Genomic DNA, 20,811 nt, shown 5'->3' on the forward strand with positions numbered 1-20,811 from the left:
GCGGTTCCACCCGCGTAGTTCCTGTTCCCGTGAGAGCCCTAAATAAATAAATAATAAAGAGTATAAAATGTAGTATATGACGCTAACAAATTACGTGGCTTCGTAGTTGTAAAAGAATTTTCAAAATTGGCTTAGTAATATCACACACTACCTCTTTAAAATATTCGAATATAGACTAGGACTGTGAGGTATTGAGTGTGCATAATTCGAGGACCGCATTCTTTTTACAGTTTTGAACTCAGAAAAGCATGCAGATTATATTTCTGCATATTGCCAGGAGGTTTGTTGGTCCAATATTTTGTTACCTTACCCCCTTTGATGTCGTTTATCTATACTAATATTATAAAGCTGAAGAGTTTGTTTGTTTGTCTGTTTGATTGAACGCGCTATTCTGAGGAACTACTGGTCCGATTATAAAATTCTTTCAGTGTTAGATAGCCCATTTATCGAGGAAGGCTATAGGCTATATATTATCCCTGTATTCCTACGGGAACGGGAACCACGTGGGTGAAACCGCGCTGAGTCAGCTAGTTAATAATATCTAATATTTTAGATATTATAATAATAGTTAACCTATTAAAAAAAAACAAGAAAGTTAAAAACAAGATTTCTTTTTTAAACTGCGAAACTATTGGATGAATTCATTTGACACGATTCAAGATCATACTACGAAGAATGTCATAGGATACTTCATTTTGCGAAATAAAAAATTGAAGGAGGGTATCCTGTTTCCAGGAGTTACTGGCTCCGTACACGCATCTACTGCGCGTGAGCGGCAAACAACTGCGCGTCAAGATCGCCCTCGCCTTCAACTACTGGCTGCGTGTGCGCGACGACAAGCTCCGGCACATCGTCGACACTGTCAACATGCTGCACAACGGCACCTTGCTGTAAGTTCAGTTTCCAGGAGCTACTGGCTCCGTACACGCATCTACTGCGCGTGCGCGGCAAACAACTGCGCGTCAAGATCGCCCTCGTCTTCAACTACTGGCTGCGTGTGCGCGACGACAAGCTGCGGCACATCGTCGACACTGTCAACATGCTGCACAACGGCACCTTGCTGTAAGTTCAGTTTCCAGGAGCTACTGGCTCCGTACACGCATCTACTGCGCGTGAGCGGCAAACAACTGCGCGTCAAGATCGCCCTCGCCTTCAACTACTGGCTGCGTGTGCGCGACGACAAGCTGCGGCACATCGTCGACACTGTCAACATGCTGCACAACGGCACCTTGCTGTAAGTTCAGTTTCCAGGAGCTACTGGCTCCGTACACGTATCTGCTATGGAGTGCCATTTAGTATGTAGCGTTTTAGCGACCCGTGGCACCGTCGCAAAATTGACCCGTGAAATCCCTGTAGCTTCGTAAGTAATAATCGCAGATAACCTGTTACTTCTACAAAATTGCTTGACTATTAGCATACTCTTAACACATTCACTGCTTAAGATATTATTAAAATAATTAGGCAGAAACCAAATTTTTTTAAGGCGTATTTTGATTAAGTATATAGGTATGTTTAAAAATATGGATGAAAGTATATTGTTATTATTATTTTTTTAATAAAAAATAACCTTTTTCGGATCCGAGTGTTAGGCACATAGCGCGCCAGGTGCCGGTCACTCGGATCCGAGCGTAAGGGACAGCAATGGTTGGAATGGAACTACTCCACAGATTTCGATAATTCTTTTACATTTTAAATGCTATATTATCCCTAAGTAACATAGGGATATAGATAGTAAATAAAATATAATGCGCATTTGAATAATTATTTATTGAGGAAGACATTCATAAATCTGAGCGATACAATAATATTTATCAAAAATCAAATCAAAGCCATACAATCAAAAGTATCAGTACGTAATAATTATAAGTTTAATTGAAAACTTGTCACAGAATAAAGGTGAGTCACTCACATAAAGGTACAAAGGAATAAAAAATATTCTGAAAATTTTAACCACATAGGTAACAAAACAATAAAATTTAATGAAAACAATTATGAATGTGCTAGGCAGAAACATTTTGTACAGAAACCTGGAGAACCTTCACATTGCTTACATTCATAAATTGTTTGCACCCTTTTTTTCTGTGATTTGCAACCTTTGCATTCTTTTCGGACCACTTCGATAGTTTGTTTCGTGACTCTTCCTACTGTCTTAACTCTCGTCCGGGTCTTTTCTATTTTTGTGAGTTCGTGTTTCACTTTCAAAACATTGCGTCGATTTACATCATTAGGATCAGGTAAAAGCTTCTCCAGTATCTTCATACGGAAATCATATAGATTTAATTTGTCATTCGCCGAAAATGTATTGTACAAGTGCAATGCATTAGTAAGGCTCATTTGCAGCATATGCACAAACAGCTTCTTGTACCAACGCAGCGTCTTCCTTTGGACTGGATAGTATGCCAACATCTGATCTTGAAGATCAACACCCGACATAAAATTATTGTAATGAACGATTGCCATTGGTTTCACTACTATAGATCCTCTTTTGGAAGTAGTCTCCATCATCTCACTACCGTGTTCTGTAGAAATATACAGAACGTATCGCTTATCCCTCCATTTTCCGACATGAACGCCGTTCAAGAACAAGGATTTGTTTTCTCCCTTTTCCAGTGAAACAGAGCCAATTTCGACGGGATTATCTTTCCTGTTTTTTCTTAACGTTCCTGTGCAGTATGTCTGTCGATCTAGCAATTTCACAGCCAGGCCATAAGAATTATAATAATTATCCATGTATACATGATGGCCACAGTCCAGTCTCTCTTCTAGTAGTTTGAAGACAATCTTACTACTATGTCCTTGCCCTGATGTCTCATCATTAGCACCGGCGTAAACTTGAAATTTCAAGACCGTACCATCTGGTTCTGCTAAAACATAGAGTTTAATGCCATATTTATGCCATTTGTTTTTTATATATTGTCGGAACAGCAACCGACCGCGCCACAATACCATGGACTCATCCAATGATAGCTCTTTACCTGGACAGTAAATAGTTTTCATTTTATTGTTAAAATGATCCATGAATGGTCGGATTTTATTGAGACGGTCTTCTTCACTGGTTACAGACGTAAAGTGTAGGCATCGTAAAATAAGTAAAAAACGATTTCGTGACATGAATTGTCCGAAGCATGGAATATTAAACAAATAGTGTCGTTTCCAATAATCACTTAAACGGTTTAGTCGAATTGTTCCTGTGTGAAGAAGGAGTCCTAAAAATGTCAGCAGTTCTTCCTTTGTTAAATCTTTCCAAGATTTTATTCTGGAGTTTTGTTTGACGTTTTGTGCATTACCGACTCTTATTGCGTTCGCGTTGGTCTCGCGAACTATAAGATCTAACAACTCGTCATCAATCATTAGTCGGAATGCTTCGTAAGGATCAGTTGGAGGCGGCACTAAGAGTTCCTGTTCCTTAGTAAACTCTAAGCTTTTCATGGAGCTTGGATCACTGCTCCAGGTGGTAGTGGCTCCTTGACCAGAGGGTGAGTTATTGGGTGATAGATAAAAATCATCGGGTAAGTCTGGAGTACGACTTCCAGATCTCCGAACAGCCATAATTGATGGAGAGACGTCATCACGTTCTGGCGAAAGGTTGGGGGTGATCGCATCGGATCTCAGAAGAGATACGCTAGGTGTTGAACTGGTAGGGTTAATTGGTATATCCGGCAAAAAATCTCCATAGTCCTGTACGATATTCGGCGATGTAGGACGGCAGTCAATTTCAGAATTGAATTCAAAGCTACCGTCTCCATCAAATTCCAGTAGTCGAGGCGCTGACTTCGATGCTGAGGAACTATTTAGATCTGGTAACTTCAACGATTGAGTAGAATTATTACGCGTGAGGCCATCCCTAAATGAAGGTCTTAATCGCTTACATTGAATGATAGCCCTTCCATCTGACTCACATAAACCACGTTTTGATGCAGATGAACTTGAAGGTTGAGGTGGTGGTACACAGCTGACTGTCTTTGAGGCAGGTGACCTTTAAATAAAATTAAATGGAATTAAGTACAATTTACTGTTATTATTGAGTTCAATCAATTTAATTTCATAATAAATATTTTTAAGCATTTTTTGATGGTAACTACACCTCTTTGAGACGGTTCAAAGCAATGAGGAATTTGGCTTTTGAGGCTTAGTGATTAAAGTGTCAAGGATGGAATCCTGAAGGAACGGGTTCGATTCCCACTCGGAGATTTCATTTTCCACATTGTTTTCAAATATTTATTGTCATGCGTTCATAACATCATTAGTTAGTCATACCTTGAAGGTTGAGCTAGTGGTATATGGCTTGTCGTCTTTGGGGCAGATGACCTTGAAGGTTGAGCTGGTGGTACACGGCTGGTCGTCTTTTGCTTCAGTCTAGTATCAAAGATACTATCATCACTGCCGCAACTAGAAGAGTCCTCTGAACTTGAAGAGTCTTCATCAGCTCTTTGAGAATACACATCCTCATCACTATAGTCAGACTCATAGTCATCACTTTGCCGACGCTTTTTTCTAGAACTACTCGTAGATTTACTTCCAGACGGTCCAGCCTTATTGTCCATTTTAGTGCAAAAATAGCTTTGATACGATCGTGTGTAAAAGTCACAATTACACTGTTATAATGAAACCAATACGCGTTTTCGTAAGTTGAATATGTTTCAGAGCGGTCGCGCAAACCAACATAAACTCACCTCAAACGCCGGCGGCTTACTGACTACTACAAAATGCACAGGCCGGTCACTCGGATCCGAGTGCGCGGCACCGCTACTATCCCCCCTCCCAACTCGGATCCGAGTAGTGAGCACTAAATGTGTTAATTTAAACTGTCTATTTTCCTATTGGTTGGACATCAGATCAAATTTTTTTAGGACACGAGACTTTTTTAGGACACGAGCCGTAAGGCGAAGGCCGCTAATAGAAATCGAGTTTGTAATGGGATTAGCCCCGCGTTCACTACGATTGCGAGAAAATAAAATAATTCAGTACAGTATTCAATGTTAAAATTCTTTTTGCAGACGCAGTTCGCAACTCAATAAAAATCAAACAAAAGAAAAATCCACAGACAGTACGCTGCATTGCGTTCCCATTTCATATTTTCATCAAACAATTTATAGGGTTTGGGCCACATTTATAGTCGTACCCAGGGCCGGACCGTCCATACGGCGAACGGAGCGCTCGCTCCAGGCGCCAAATCCTAGGGGGCGCCGAAATGATCGGCGATCAAGAAAAGAAAAGAATTTTTTTTTTTTCGATCGTCTATATTTAAAGCGAAGAGATGAACGCGACGTGCGCGAATTTACTTCTAATAGAAGCGTCTTTCTTTACCTATGGTGCAGGGAGTGCGTTGATTTTAACCCGGGTATATACAGGTAATAGAGGGCGCTAGGGTGATGATTGCACCCGGGCGCTACGTGAGCTAGAGAGTCTTTACCTATAGTGCAGGGGGTGCGTTACACCCGGGTGCCGCGATCTCAGGGGCGCCCAAGCGCCACTCGCCGCGCGGGTTCTGTAGGTACTAGGGGGCGCTAGGGTGATGATTGCACCCGGGCACTACGTGATCGTGAGACGGTATTGTGCCTGATTTTCAATTGGTCTGAGTATGGTCAAAATCTTCGCGTTCCATAAGTTTGTAGCCTAAGTAAACCAGGAAACTACAAAGCTATAATTTTTTAGTTAATTTATTTTTCAACTTTATTTAGAGCTCAATACACTTATTTTGTTGGCCTGGAAACATTATACCATTATACATACCAGCTATTTTTTTTCTTTAAATGCATAGACCACTTTCATACAAATTTTGAACTCGATAAGTGCTTTTTCTAGCTTCGGAAATAGATAAAAGTGGTGGAGACGAGACTAGATCACATGAATATGGTGGTAAGGTAAGAATTCTAAATTATACTGATGAATTTCTGCTATGCTTTAAACAAACGTTTCACACGTTTGTAAAAAAGCATAGATCGAAAAGAAATAAATTTCTTTTCGAATTTGTTACAAAGAAATAAATTTCTTTTCGATCTTGTCTTTACCATTTCGGCGCCCCCTAGGGGCATTTTTCCCCATTAATTTTCTTGTCTGTCTGTCTGTCCTTCTGTCTGTATGTTCGCGCTATTCTCTGGTTCTACTGAATGGATTTTGAAGCGGTTTTCACCAATAGATTAAGCATAGTCCAGGGCAACATAAAGGCTGTTTCATTAAGATCGGACCGGCCTTCGGCCGGGGGTTTGTAATAGGACTTTCGACTGTGGCTATGGCTGGGCATTTTACCTAAGCGCAAAAAAACGCGCGGCCTTCGGCCGCGAATTTTATTGTGCGCCGGCCTTCGGCCGGAGATTTGTAATAGGGCTTTCGACTGTGGCTATGGCTGGGCATTTCCATCATCATCATCATCATATCAGCCGATGGACGTCCACTGCAGGACATAGGCCTTTTGTAGGGACTTCCAAACATCACGATACTGAGCCGCCTGCATCCGGCTGGGCATTTTACCCAAGCGCAAAAAACGCGCGGTCTTCGGCCGCGAACTTTATTCTACACCGGCCAAAGGCCGAATAAAGTTCACGATATATACGAAGGCCCTAATTCACCTTCAGTTTTTAACATGACTTCATAAATGTTTTTTTTTTGCTAAACCTTTCTTCTTCAAGTTCTTCATTGCAGTGATTAAGTTTATTATTAAAATTAAGATACTCGATTTTTTTTCATGTTAAAAAATACGAGTCACGATTTGTTTGACGGGATCGCGTGGGGAACGTAACGAATGCAAATGAATGCATAAAATTTTATTCTATTAATATAGCTATACATTGAATAATGTAGCTTTAACATGAAGGTAATTAAAAAAAAATAATCAAAAAGAACAACCGACCTTAAAATCATAAAAAAGTTTCCATTAAATTAAAAGCGAAACATAACATCGTATGTGCTACCTTCTGATCAGTTTGAAGGCGGTACCAAGTTAGTGCTGTGTTTATTAAAGCCGTATCTGAAAGAAGTATCTGAAAATCCAGTTAAAATCTTTATGATTTAAACGGCTTGAATCGAATCGAAATCGAACGGTCGAATTGAGAAACCTCCTCCTTTTTTTGAAGTCGGTTAAAATGTTAGGAGCAAACAGGAAAGGCGCCATAAATGGATCTCGCTACATTCTAAAATTTACCTCGGTCCGGCGCTGGTCGTACCCACCTATGATGATTCTATTTACGAATAAAACCTCCTTCGTTTTACAGGGGTCATTATTTTAGTATGATTAAACTATTTACGAATGAAACCCCCTTTGTTTTATAGTAGGCTAGTACTTGGCTAGTACTCGTAACAGACAAAAATTAAAAGTAATACAAAATTACTTTAGCCCCTAGAGGCTGAAATGCTTGTTTAGCCCCGCTGTGGAGTGGTAATATGACAGTATTTTTGAGCAAGAGTAGTGAAAAAACAGTTGTTTGATGCTGACATTGTATTCGTTCAAGGGTTGATGATATTCAAGACAACTCCAGAGTGCGGCGCGGTCTGCCGTCAGCGCACTGCGTGTTCGGAGTGCCGCTCACTGTCAACACGTCGTTCCATGTCACGTTCCTCGTTCTGCAGCGAGTGCTGGAGATGGGTCCTAAGGTTGTTTGCTTATCTATAGTAACTTGTTCTGGCTGGTGGGAGGTTTCGGCCGTGGCTAGTTACCACCTTACCGGCAAAGACGTACCGCCAAGCGATTTAGCGTTCCGGTACGATGCCGTGTAGAAACCGAAAGCCCGCTTCCATCTTAGACTGCATCATCACTTACCATCTGGTGAGTTTGTAGTTAAGGGCTAACTTGTAAAGGATAAAAAAAAAACTGATGTATACTAATATTAAGCTGAAGAGTTTGTTTGTTTGTTTTTTTGTTTGTTTGGTTTAACGCGCTAATCTCAGGAACTACTGGTCTGATTTGAAAAATTCTTTCAGTGTTAGATAGCCTATTTATCGAGGAAGGCTATAGGCTAAATATTAACCTCGTATTCCTACAACCACGCGGGTGAAATCACGCGGCGTCAGTTAGTTTTAGAAATAAATACAATATCTTCAGTTATATACTAGACACAAATATACTAGAGGATTCCGTCAAGCTTCGCTTTGACTTCTTTTCTATCCCTACCCTACCTTAACCTACTCCTACCCTACCCCTATTTGTATGTTAAAATTTTGTCAAAAAATAAAAATCAGCCATTTTTCATGTTTTCTTTGTGAAAAATCTGGTCTAAAAACGCTAGACTTTTCATAAAAAAGATCTTGAAAAATTTTACCCCTATGAGGTTAAATAAGGGTTGAACATTTTAAGTGAAAGTTTGTCATTTTCAAACTAAGTGAACGGTAATAATAACTTAATATTGACATTGATTATCGATAGAATGTGAAATGCAATTGGGATAAAATATGCAACCCCTAAGGGGTAGAAAGAGGTTTAAATTTGTGTTAATATCAGCTATTTTTCAAGTTATGTATGTGAAAAATGGTCTACAGACGACCGGTTTTTTAATAAAAAGAGAACTTCGTGAACTTTGTGTTAAAAAGATTTTATTTATCTGTTTTAACCCCACAGGCGTGAAATCTGTGGGGTTAAAACAGATAAATAAAATCTTTTTAAAAAAAACATTCAACCGAGTTTAAAATCACAAAAATAAACTAAAAAACGAAAAATAACAGCATAAGTGCTTCTGATCACTTTGAAGGAACGCATGTTCTTTGAACATTTTTAATTAATTTTCGGTAAAGAATATAACCCCAGAGTTATGGTAAATATTCTCCAGCATCCTAAATTAATTACTTACTCTTAAAATTACTCTTTTTAATGCGTACTGCCAATGTTTTTACACGTGCCAGATATGTACAAACTTTATGCCAAGTCCTACACTGCAATACGTGTACAGTATAACAACGCGTTCCGAATTATTATGGGTCTTCCGCGTTATTGCAGTGCTTCCACCATGTTTGCCGAAACGAGGGTGCCCGACTTCTATGGGGATGATGACTAGGTTTGAATATATTGATTTTTATGATACATTCGGGTAAATAAGGTCAACTAATTTATACATAAAGAGCAAAGATTGTCTGGATATTTGCGAAATAAATAAGATTATAAAATTTCAAAATCTATTAAATTTTTTTTATCGTAATTAGATGAAAATTCATACAGTTTTAGCTTCCTTACATTAAATGTGACATTTTTCAATAAACGAACTATAAACATAAACGCACAAATAACAAAGATATTAGTAATTTTGTTTGAACGCCCATACAAACCTAACGATCAGGGAGCCAACGACGTCACTAAATCGTGTCATTTTGTATGGAGCGTTTTCAGGGATCCGCGGCAGCGCCGCAAATCTGACCCTTTAAATGCCTGTAGCTCCGAAAGTAATGATCAGATATGTGGCAGATACCCTGTTACTTTTACAAAATTGCTATTAGTATACTCTTAATTTACATACAATTTAAAAAACTGTAATCATCCCTATTGTATTGTTAGGGCTCGTATAGCAACTTTTTGGAAAAGAATTGGGAACTCTAACAATACAATACTCCAGCTCGTCTGTGAAAATATGCACAATCCAATTTTCTCGTATTGGATATCTGTTCACCAAGACATGAACAGAAAATGATATATGATCCTTGTGACCTGTTTGACATCTGGAATTGGGTTTATTAACCATTCCAGTTAGACGTAGTTTTCTAGACTTAAAATTTGACTTCGTGCATATTAGGAGTTGTTTAACTGCTAACCTACCTACCTAAGTTTAAACTAAGCATATTTTGTATAGAGTTCTTTGCATTTTAATAAAAAATATTATTATTTTTTTCAGGCGACAGAAATATTCACCAACGACTTCCTTGAAGTAGTTCGTGGCCAGGGGATTGATATTTACTGGCGTGACAACTATATCTGTCCGACGGAAGAGGAATACAAAGATATGCTCAAGCAGAGTAAGTTGTATTAAAGTCATTAAAACACTTTAGCTTCACTTGTAACCATGTAAGAAAATCTTTTAAATCATAATTTGACTTACTTCCCGGTCATTTTTGCACACACTGAGTTCTGATGACAATACATGACTATCAAATGAAAAGGTTTGCTGTCAGGAATACGAAAAAAATAGTCACGTGAGTTAAATCCAATATGGCGGATGTTTAAGATGCCGGACAGGCTATTTGAAATGCACCCCCATGACATCAAGCGTGTTATTTCGTTTTTTAAACTATTCATGTTAAGTAATTTTGGACAATTTTAACCTTAATTCTGACTTGGTATCAGTTACTTAAATCTTGTCGCGAACCCCCTGACGACGGATGGCGTACCCCTAGGGGTTCGCGTACCCCACTTTGAGAAACTTTGAACTAGATTGTTATGTAATCGGTCTGAGGATAATGATGACGATAATTTGTGGACAAATAATAATTAAATTTAATTTAATTATAATTGATTTTAAATAATAAAAATTTTGAGCCTCAATAGCTCAACGGTAAGAGCGGTCGGACTCATCACCGAGGGGTGGTGGTTCGATCCCCGCTCCGTTGGTCTATTGTCGTACCCACTCCTAGCACAGTCTTTCCCGACTAGTTGGAGGGGAATGGGAATATTGGTCATATTCAAAAAGATATGGCAAATATTCTTTTTCAAAAAAAAAAAAACATTTTTTTTTAATATACAGAAACGGGCCACATGTTCTCGTTAGCAGTACGCCTGTGCCAACAGTTCAGCCAATACGAGCACGACTTGAGCAAGCTGGCGCTTCACATGGGGCTCTACTTCCAGATCAGGGACGACTACTGCAACCTGACGCAGCAGGAGGTAACGACAGCAGCAATGTAGTTTTTTCGAAAAATTTTGAACTAAAAACTTCATTGGGTATGTGCACCATACAGTGGGAAAAGGGCACTGAACTTGCGTGAACGTATAAATACTTAGGTCAATGATAATTTTATACTATAAATTGATCCGAAGAACGCTACGACACTGAGCGCACACATGCACAATTTTATCTTTAATTCCATTATATATTTATGTATATATAGTTTTTACACTTCCTGAATACACAACTCGACATTGTAGACGATATTCAGGTATTATTTAAAAACCGTTTGTTGTTGACAACCTTGTACAAATTTTTTCTGCTAACATTTTTTTTCATTCTTTTTATTTATTTATTTACAAGAATAAAGTAATTTACTAACATTAAATAATGCAACCTTAAATATATTAAATTATTTAAAAGTTATCATATAAACACATTTTTTAGGCTGGCACGCCTCTTAAAAATATTTAAGTGTCGTATACAAACTAGATAATTATATAACTAATGAATAAGACTATTTATTCTAACACAAGCACAGATTTCATAATAGTACAGGTACACAAGTAAAATACCTAATAAAGATCACATAAATTACATGAATTTACATTGAGTTTAACATAAATTTGAGCGCCTCACTTTTCATGCTCTAGTAACACATCTAACAGTATTAAATATGATTGACTTAGGTAGGTATTTAATGTACCTATTAGCGTACGATCGCAACGTCGTCCGTCTCTATACCTCATTCGCACGAGAGTTTTTTACGGACGTTAAAAAAACGTTCAAATACAATAAATGCTTTCCCAAGTATATTCACACAACAGTGTTTTTAAAATACGACGGTTTTTTCGAGCAATGTTGCATTTATCAATTTTGGGCGTTGGAAATAGACCTTCATTTAACTTCATTCTATATTTGAACACTTTTTTACCGTCCGTTAAAAAAACTCTCGTGCGAATAAGGGCTTAGACTTATAGCCTTCTCGCAAAATCTGGCTTCAGCGGACGTCTACTTGGTAGGCGTCTGCATATTCGCACCGTTGCAGATCATATGAATCTATACTAATATTATAAAAAAGTCAAAGTCAAAATTCATTTATTTCAATTAGGCTTAGTTTACAAGCACGTTTAATTTAATTTAATGGTGGTAATAATAGTCGAAAACTTAAAACTAAAGTTACGCGTGTTCCAAACGCGCCTTGGTCCGAGAAGAGCCCACAACAAACTCAGCCAAGGTTTTTTTTTTGTTTACCACCATTTTACAAACTTATTTAAAACTAAACACACAGTCGTATATTACAGTTTAACGCCAAGCTTTTTTATCATTAATAAAATCATTAACACTATAATAAGCCTTTTCCAAAATGTAAAGCTAAAGAGTTTGTTTGTTTGTTTGTTAGCGTCAGCTAGTCTAATATAAAATTAAAAAACCGTTTAGTGCAATGCGCCCAACACTTACGTAGCGGATATGTGGAGATTTTGATTTTGAGAAATCTGAAAAACTTAACAATTTGCTTTCCAAAAAATCATCTCTCTCAACGATATTTTATACTAGTGATATCTTTTATACATAAGCGCATCAAATCTAAGGCGGACAAATGTGCATAACTGCCTTAATTTCATTAAGTCGCTTAATAAACAAATAATAGATAAATATTGTCTACAATGTCGAGTTGTGCATTCAGGAAGTGTAAAAACTATATACATAAATATATAATGTAAGTAAAACAAAATTGCATACCTATGTGCGCTCTGTGGAGTAGCTAAATTCAGATCACTTTTGCAGTGATTTTGTAGGCATATGTAATAGGGATGATGACAGTTTTTTAAATTGTATATAAATTGAGAGTATACTAATAGTAAAACAATTTTCTAAAAGTAACAGGATATCTGCGATCATTACTTTCGGAGCTACAGGGATTTAAAGAGTCAGATTTGCGGCGCTGCCGCGGATCTCTGAAAAACGCTCCATACAAAATGGCACGATTTAGTGACGTCGTTGGCTCGCTGATCGTTAGATTTGTGTGGGCGTTCAAACAAAATCACTAATATCTTTGTTATTTGTGCGTTTATGTTTATAGTTCATTTATTAAAAAATGTCACATTTAATGTAAGGAAACTAAAACTGTATGAATTTTCATCTAATTACGATAAAAAAAATTAACAGATTTTGAAATCTTATAATCTTATTTATTTTGCAAATATCCAGAGAATCTTTGCTTTTTTTGTTTACATTAGTTAAATTGACCTTATTTAACCGAATGTATCATAAAAATCATTATATTCAAACCTAGTCATCATCCCCATTGTATCCATATCTAAAGCATAAATTATCGGGGTATGGTTCGAAAGTCAGTTCGGAACCTTTTCCCTTTCAGCACAACATTTTCTATTGAGAAAAATAACAACATATTTTTATTTTTATTTGCAGGCTCTAGAAGAGTGGCCGGGATCCGAAGATAAACAGGTAATTTTATGCGAACGAATCGCGTCTACTGTAGCTTGGCAAATTCGTTCGTAACACTCTCGATGGCCCGCGCGGGCCAGAAGGAGGGTAGCGATGCCCCGCGTGCACAACTTTATACCCGCGCAGTCCTCCCCTGTGCCCCGCGCGCACGACCTCACACCCGCGCAGTGATTTCCTCCCGTCACCCGCATATCATGGGAGTGGGATATACGAACTTGTCAAGCTATAGTACCTTCTAAAATATAAGTTTAAGGCCTCCGTGGCGCAGTGGTATGAGCGGTGGATTTACAAAACGGAGGTCCTGGGTTCGATCCCCAGCTGGGCAGATTGAGATTTTCTTAATTGGTCCAGGTCTGGCTGGTGGGAGGCTTCGGCCGTGGCTGGTTACAATGTAAGACCGATGGCTAGTTACCACCCTACCGGCAAAGACGTACGAAGTGATTTAGCGTTCCGGTTCTATGCCGTGTAGAAACCGAAAGGGGTGTGGATTTTTTCCTCCTCCTTACAAGTTAGCCCGCTTCCATCTAAGACTACATCATCACTTACCATCAGGTGAGATTGTAGTCAAGGGCTAACTTGTAAACAATAAAAAAAAGAAAAAACTGCTTCTATATAACATTATATGTATTGATGTTACTAATGCTTATTTTTAATTATTTTTTCAAGGCACGAAAAGACGCCAGTTTTTGCGAAGACATTACGGAGGGAAAGTTCAGTTTGCCTGTCATACATGCGATGAATTCGCCGGAAAAAGGGGAGATTTTGAGTATCCTTTTCAATAAATCATATCTGATTTCGGGTCGGAGGGCGTAGATTCGAATCCGGTCCGGGCATGCACCTCCAACTTTTCATTTATGTGCATTTTAAGAAATTAAACGTCACGTGTCGCAAACGGTGAAGGAAAACATTGTGAGAAAATTGAGAGAATTTTCAACCTCAATTCTCTGCGTGTGTGAAGTCTGCCAATCCGCTGGGCCAGCGTGGTGGACTATTGACCCAACCTTTCTGATTCTGAGAGGAGATTCGAGCTCAGTAGTGAGCTGAGTATGGGTTGATAACGACTTCTTATTCCTTAAAAAGCAATCGCTACTTAGCTATATACTTTTCCTTGTAATTATATTATATTTCTTACTTTCGTGAAAATTTTCACGTATCCATAAACAACCGTTTTGCCGGTGGAGGGAGGGTGGGGACACTTGACTCTTACAAAAATTACCTCGTAAAAGCTTAAAGAAGTCGACCAACTTAAAAAAGCGGCCAAGTGCGAGTCGGACTCGCCCATGAAGGGTTCCGTAGCAGCAAGTAACTTATACTTCTTGCTCATTAATTACATATACATATAGGTACATATTACGATTACGATTTATGACATATTAAAAAAAAACTACTTACAAGATCTCGTTCAAACCAATTTTCGGTAGAAGTTTGCATGGTAATTAATGTACATCATATATTTTAGAAGTTACAGGGGGACACACACATTTTTATCACTTTGGAAGCGTCTCTAGCGCAAAGTATTAAAAAAAATAATATTGAAATAGATATGAGAGGTATCCATCGATACCTCGCCTCTCGTATGGGTTTGATAAAAAAAAATTGAGTTTCATTTTTAAGTATGGGGGATCCCTATATTTTTTTTCTATTTTTGTATAAAAATCTTAATGCGGTTCACGGAATACATCTATCTACTTACCAAGTTTCAACATATTGTTGCTCTTATAGTTTCGGAAAAAAGTGGCGGACTTCGGACGGACTAAAAAAAAGAAATTGGAATTTCATACTAATTCCGTTGTTAAATAAAAAGATAAATTTGTCAGTAAGATAACCCAATGTCTGTTAAAACTAGAAAACTGAAACGTGATTAATTTATTTTTCTCAGTGCACTCTAGCAAAAGTTCAAAGTTGCCTTCGCTTTACTAAAGCATGACCTGACTTGCCAATGTCTGACTGACTGCCAACAACGGACGATGGACTATTTAACCACTTTCTTAAAGGGCAAATTACTTGATAAAAAATATTATTTGATGACTGACTGTAAAGCCATATTAAAGCAAAAAAGAAACATACCATTTGAGGACCGCCTTAGTTTTTAGTCTAATGTTTATAATGCAGGCAGGTCATCTTCTCCAAGATCATAAATCGTAGTGGTACTGGCCTCGAGGCTTATCCTCCTTGCCCGGGTAAGGCGCGGGGGATCTTGCTCCCCCGGTCATTTTCTATCCCCATTCGGGGCTGAGGCCTTGTTAATGAGGACGCATTGGGTGTCAATCCAGGTGCCAATCCAGGTGCTAAATGTTTATTAATTATTGCAACCTTTTTTTTTTATTCTTTACAAGCCCTTGACTACAATCTCACCTGATGGTAAGTGATGATGCAGTCTAAGATGGAAGCGGGCTAACTTGTTAGGAGGAGGATGAAAATCCACACTCTTTTCGGTTTCTTACACGGCATCGTACCGGAACGCTAAATCGCTTGGCGGTACGTCTTTGCCGGTAGGGTGGTAACTAGCCACGGCCAAAGCCTCCCACCAGCCAGATCTGGACCATTTAAGAAAATCTCAATCGGCCCAACCGGGGATCGAACCCAGGACCTCCGTCTTTTAAATCCATCGCGCATACCACTGCGCCACGGAGGCCGTCAAAACCGCCGTGGCGTTAGTTCCAGTTTTGGCCACCGGGTCAGAAAGATTTGTGGCTTTGTGGCCCTTTAGGTGTTATGGAAGGTTAACAATTAACTGGTTACGTCATGTCAAAATTCAACAAACATATACGAAATTTAACATATTGGTGTTGAATTACACATAAAAAAGGGACGAATATTTTAGCATTCCATGGATTCACCGTGCGGGTGCCGGGTCCATCGCGTGGTAGAGAGAAAAACACCAAGCAAAGTCCAGGACTTGTGACTACTGGATGTAGGGTTAAGGAATTCCTTGATAGGAAGTACGTAAGTAGGTACATACCTATTCATAAGGTTAATGTATGTAAGACTTACCTTCCTCCGTGCATAGTTATTTATTGTTTAAAAGATCGAATAGGTATGCGAATACCTATTTGAAAGTATCAATAATAATATACGAATTAATAATAAATACAAGTAGCTATGTAGTTAGGTATATCAGAAACTGTCATTCTCAGATCACTCCGTGAAGGCTAGACCTATAAATATCTTGCAATGACATAAGCACTTGGTATTGGGGCATGTACAACAACTTGTATAAGCATCAACAAATTTATATATTATTTATAAATAATATTTCGTATGAATAGCATTGTTAAAAATGTAATAAATTAATTAAACAAATAAAAAAACCCGACTGCATAACTGAAAAGAAAAATAAAGCTTAGTCCAGAAGTGTAGAAAGCAATTAGAAGAGTCGGGACCTTAGATATTGGATATAATGATTTTTCACCTCGAGTCTATAGCGTCTCACAGTCGTCTTGTTATTTTTTTTTAGTTTCACCTATCTAAGAACACTTGGGTTATTGAGGCAAATCTAACGATATCCTAATTACGTAAGTCCGTTCAGTGGTTTGGAAGATATGAGGTAATAAAGAATATTACATACAAACATACATACATACATACATACAAGATACGCGCGAAAAACATAACTCTTCTTGCATTCGGGTAATAACTATGCGAACTATTATGTAAACTTACGAAAAATCTTATAGATAAAAAAAACATGAAAAAAATATTTTATCTATTTACTTTAAAACTACAAAAATGTGTTACGAAGGTTTTTAGAGAGGAGAGTGCTCTCCTCTCTAAAAACCTTCAAGGATATTTTTTATATAAAAACCCCATCACTCGTTAGATCTCCAGTTCTGTGTAAGGTTACAGTAGAGGTATAGAATAAGTTGTTAGCTTGCCTCAAATACCTATCGAAAAATTTTGACCAGCTCTCAGGATCATTATTTACAACCCATATCCGGCTTACTCCTGAGTACGTGTCTCCTCTCCAGAATCGAATCTGAATCGAAGGTAGAAGTCATCTCTGCCTTCGATTCAGTGGGCGTAGGTTCAAATCCGGTTCCAACTTCCAACTTATTACGAAATTACATTTTAAGAAATTAAATATCTCGATATACCTACTTCTTACAAATCCAAAGTCTTAATTCGTTCGCTGCGGCGCTGGTTTTTCTTTACTTTTTTCTACTGCGGTACTAGGTTTTTTGACCTCATAATAAAACTTTATGTGTTGTGGTTCGAGGTCCATCGACCTTGTATCTCTTGATGACACTAGACGCACGAGACGACACGAGACCTCGTACCACAGCGAACGTGTTAAAGAGATTTAATTGTATTGGCAGATATTGATTAATTTCCTGAACGTTACAAAGATATTCTTAGGCAAAGGACCCACGATGTCGAGTTGAAGAAGTATTGCGTGTCTCTGTTGGAAAAAGCGGGGAGTTTGACGTACACACGCGACATGCTGGTAGACCTGGACCGAACTGCCAGAGCTGAGGTACGTAATCCATCATCGTTATCACAGAACATCTTCTTTAATTCCTTCAACAACTTCAGCACCTGGGGGTGCATAGGGCCGAATCACAGAACATAGCTAAAGCTTACTTAGTAGGTGGAGCGAGCGTGTACGCACTTCTGCGGAGATGCGCTTATTATCTATATTAAAAGAAATACATCTATAACGGTTACACAGAGTGACGAATAAAATATATAAATTAAAACTAAGAATTACACAGTATATTAAATTTAAATTTATAATAAATAAAATAATTATAACAAATACACACCATCTAATTGTTCACCCAGAGGCAAGGTACCCAATACACTAGGCGCTTATTTGGGCCAAAGGTTATAAGCCTTGCTATCCAGAAGGTTACACAGAGTAAATTTATTCAACTCTAAAAGTAAAAGCTGAAGTAGAAATATATGCATATACCAACAGTTAGTAAAAATGAATGAAACTTTTCGTTGTAATTTTTACAACTCAAGCACGGGCTCACATATCCAAACCAAATATATAAATAGTGTTTTTTGTAATAAATGAATTCAGGGTAGGGTAGGAGTAGGGTAGGGGTAGGGTATGGGTAGGTTAGGGGAAGAAATAGGGTAGGGGTATGGTAGGAATAGGGTTAGGGTAGAGTAGGGTAATGCAGGGTAGGGGGTAAGAGTAGGGTAGGGATAGGGAAGAAGTGCACATAAATCAAAGCGAAGCTTGACCGGGTCCTCTATAGTATGCGCATTATCATCTGAGTCGTCCGGTCATAAAAGTCAAAAAAGATAGGAATGTGCAGCGCGCCTACCTGCGCACCCTAATTATCGATAAACGGCTACCTGCGCACGTGCTAATGATGAGTCAATAATGATTTGGACGATTCTGATTGGTCGGTTTCTAATGTAATTGCATTGCGTATTTTTTTTGCTATAAATGTGTTTACTGCAATTAAATAAATACATTCATGTGTTACTCGTTGCGCACTATGGATACTAATATATAATAAATTTGGCAGAAGACGAAGATTCTGATGATGAAGACTCAGATGAAGATTAATTTTATTTAGTTAATAATTATATAATATGAAATATGTATTATATTAAATCAAATATTGTTAATTTTTTTAATTTTGTGAACAAGATACGATAATAAACTTTACTTATCGATAATATGTCTTTCATTGTTACACCCTTCACTAGACGGCTCCATAAGACCCATAAGTGCAAGCGAGATAGATATAGAGAAATGATTTATGGCCCTAAGACTCAGTTGTTAATGCTATTAGTATAGTAGACTAATAAAAAAATACTCCTTTCTATTTTTTAGTTTTTGTAAACAATTTTTGAAATATTTTTTTTTTAATTCAAACATTCTGAGAGGAGACTCAAACTCAACAATGAACCGCATGAAAATCGTGTACCGATTGACAATTACACAAATACTCGTATTTCTGAGTACCCATCACATAGTAGGTACACTTAATCATACATTATTATTACTTGGTGATTAGTTCATTTTTATTTCACAGGTGGCTCGTCTTGGCGGTAACCCTGACATGGAGGCGGTGCTTGATGAACTTATGTCTTGGAAACAATAAGACAATAAACATGAAAATAGGAATATATAATAGGAATAAATATCTTTAAGGGCACCAAAGTCTTTTTCATGAAAGAAGTCCCCCAGACGCGGTGCTAATGTCTTACTCATCATTTAGTAATGGCGGTCTTATTGTCACTTGTGTAAGGCGCTGTAAATTTTAGTCCAGGTTTTAACCGCGGGACTTCTTTCATGAAAAGGACTCTACTCTACTACACTAAAGCCTAACTCGATGTGGAATGTTTATCAACAAACAAATTAAAAATGAAAGTCGAAAACAGATGCCATTTCATATCCAGTTTATTTATCATTATGTATTGATATTTTATAAAAAGTTATTCAAAAGATATTAACCATTCGCTGCCCGCGAGTATTTTATCGGTGAGCCCGTCTGCGTTGAAGAAGCCGACAGTTAGGGAATGCGGTTTTAATCTACCGTTGTAAGCCATTTAAAAAATCTTTATATTCCTCTATCGCGCGGAGCATGATACTGTACTCGCCTATTGCCCTTAGTTTACTTTATATTTTTTTACATGTCACGTAACGGATACGATCGACCGGTCGTCCATTTAGGAGTCAAATGGTATCAGATATCTATCTAATAATAAGTGTTCTAATCAAATTTATTGTTATTAAATTAGGAACAATTAATCAAAATAATTATTATTCCTAACGACTCTCGGTTTTAATTTGTTTGAAAATTATTTCACACTGATTTTGGCTTTTTCTGGTAGTTTTAATCCCCATTCACACGAGCGTTCAAAACAACAAATGCATTCCCAAGTACCTTTATGTTCACACGACAGCGTTTTTAAAACACGACTCTTTTTTTGAACAGCTATTTTAACGTCAGTTAAAAAAAAACTCTCGTGCAAATGAGGGCTTATAGAACAAATAATGTATAGTATTACTTATTGTCATGATAATGATCAAATTTGACTCTTAAGACTTAGGGAAATAATATACTTATAATAAGTTAGTCTCACGCCTTTAGAATTAACTTCTGTATTGGGTTAATTCATCACTTACATCTTATTTTTAGCCAACTTAAAAGAATAAAAAAAATTGAACATAACCGATATTTTTTTAGTTTTGTATTATTTTATTTGTATTGGGCTAGAATTATTAATTGATTATTTATATTATTATGTATTTGAAATAAAACTGTTTTTTTATTTATTTTATAATAAAATAACAACTGTGGTATTTTGTTACTTTTATTTGTTAATAGTTTGATGACATACGGATCCGAGACTTGGTCGCTGACTATGGGCCTTATTAGAAGGCTCAAAGTCACTCAGCGGGCGATGGAGCGAGCTATGCTTGGAGTTTCTCTGCGTGATCGAATCAGGAATGAGGAGATCCGCAGACGAACGAAAGTCACTGACATAGCTCAGCGAGTCGCGAAGCTGAAGTGGCAATGGGCGGGCCACATAGTTCGAAGAGCCGATGGACGTTGGGGCCCCAAGGTGCTGGAAT

General features: G+C 37.7%; 1 protein-coding gene across 1 annotated transcript; it reads left to right on the plus strand.

Annotated features, from left to right (window-relative positions):
* Positions 1 to 635: 635 nt before the first annotated feature.
* Positions 636 to 20,538, plus strand: LOC112043454 (terpene synthase-like). The gene is made up of 8 exons (XM_052884788.1): positions 636 to 1,234; positions 7,449 to 7,590; positions 9,813 to 9,933; positions 10,659 to 10,798; positions 13,233 to 13,268; positions 13,935 to 14,034; positions 17,615 to 17,742; positions 19,265 to 20,538. The coding sequence occupies exons 1-8, from the start codon at positions 636 to 638 to the stop codon at positions 19,331 to 19,333; spliced, it is 1,335 nt and encodes a 444-aa protein (XP_052740748.1). The 3' UTR covers positions 19,334 to 20,538.
* The last annotated feature ends 273 nt before the right edge of the window (positions 20,539 to 20,811 follow it).

Source organism: Bicyclus anynana, chromosome 12, assembly GCF_947172395.1.
Source record: "Bicyclus anynana chromosome 12, ilBicAnyn1.1, whole genome shotgun sequence".
NCBI lineage: Eukaryota > Metazoa > Arthropoda > Insecta > Lepidoptera > Nymphalidae > Bicyclus > Bicyclus anynana.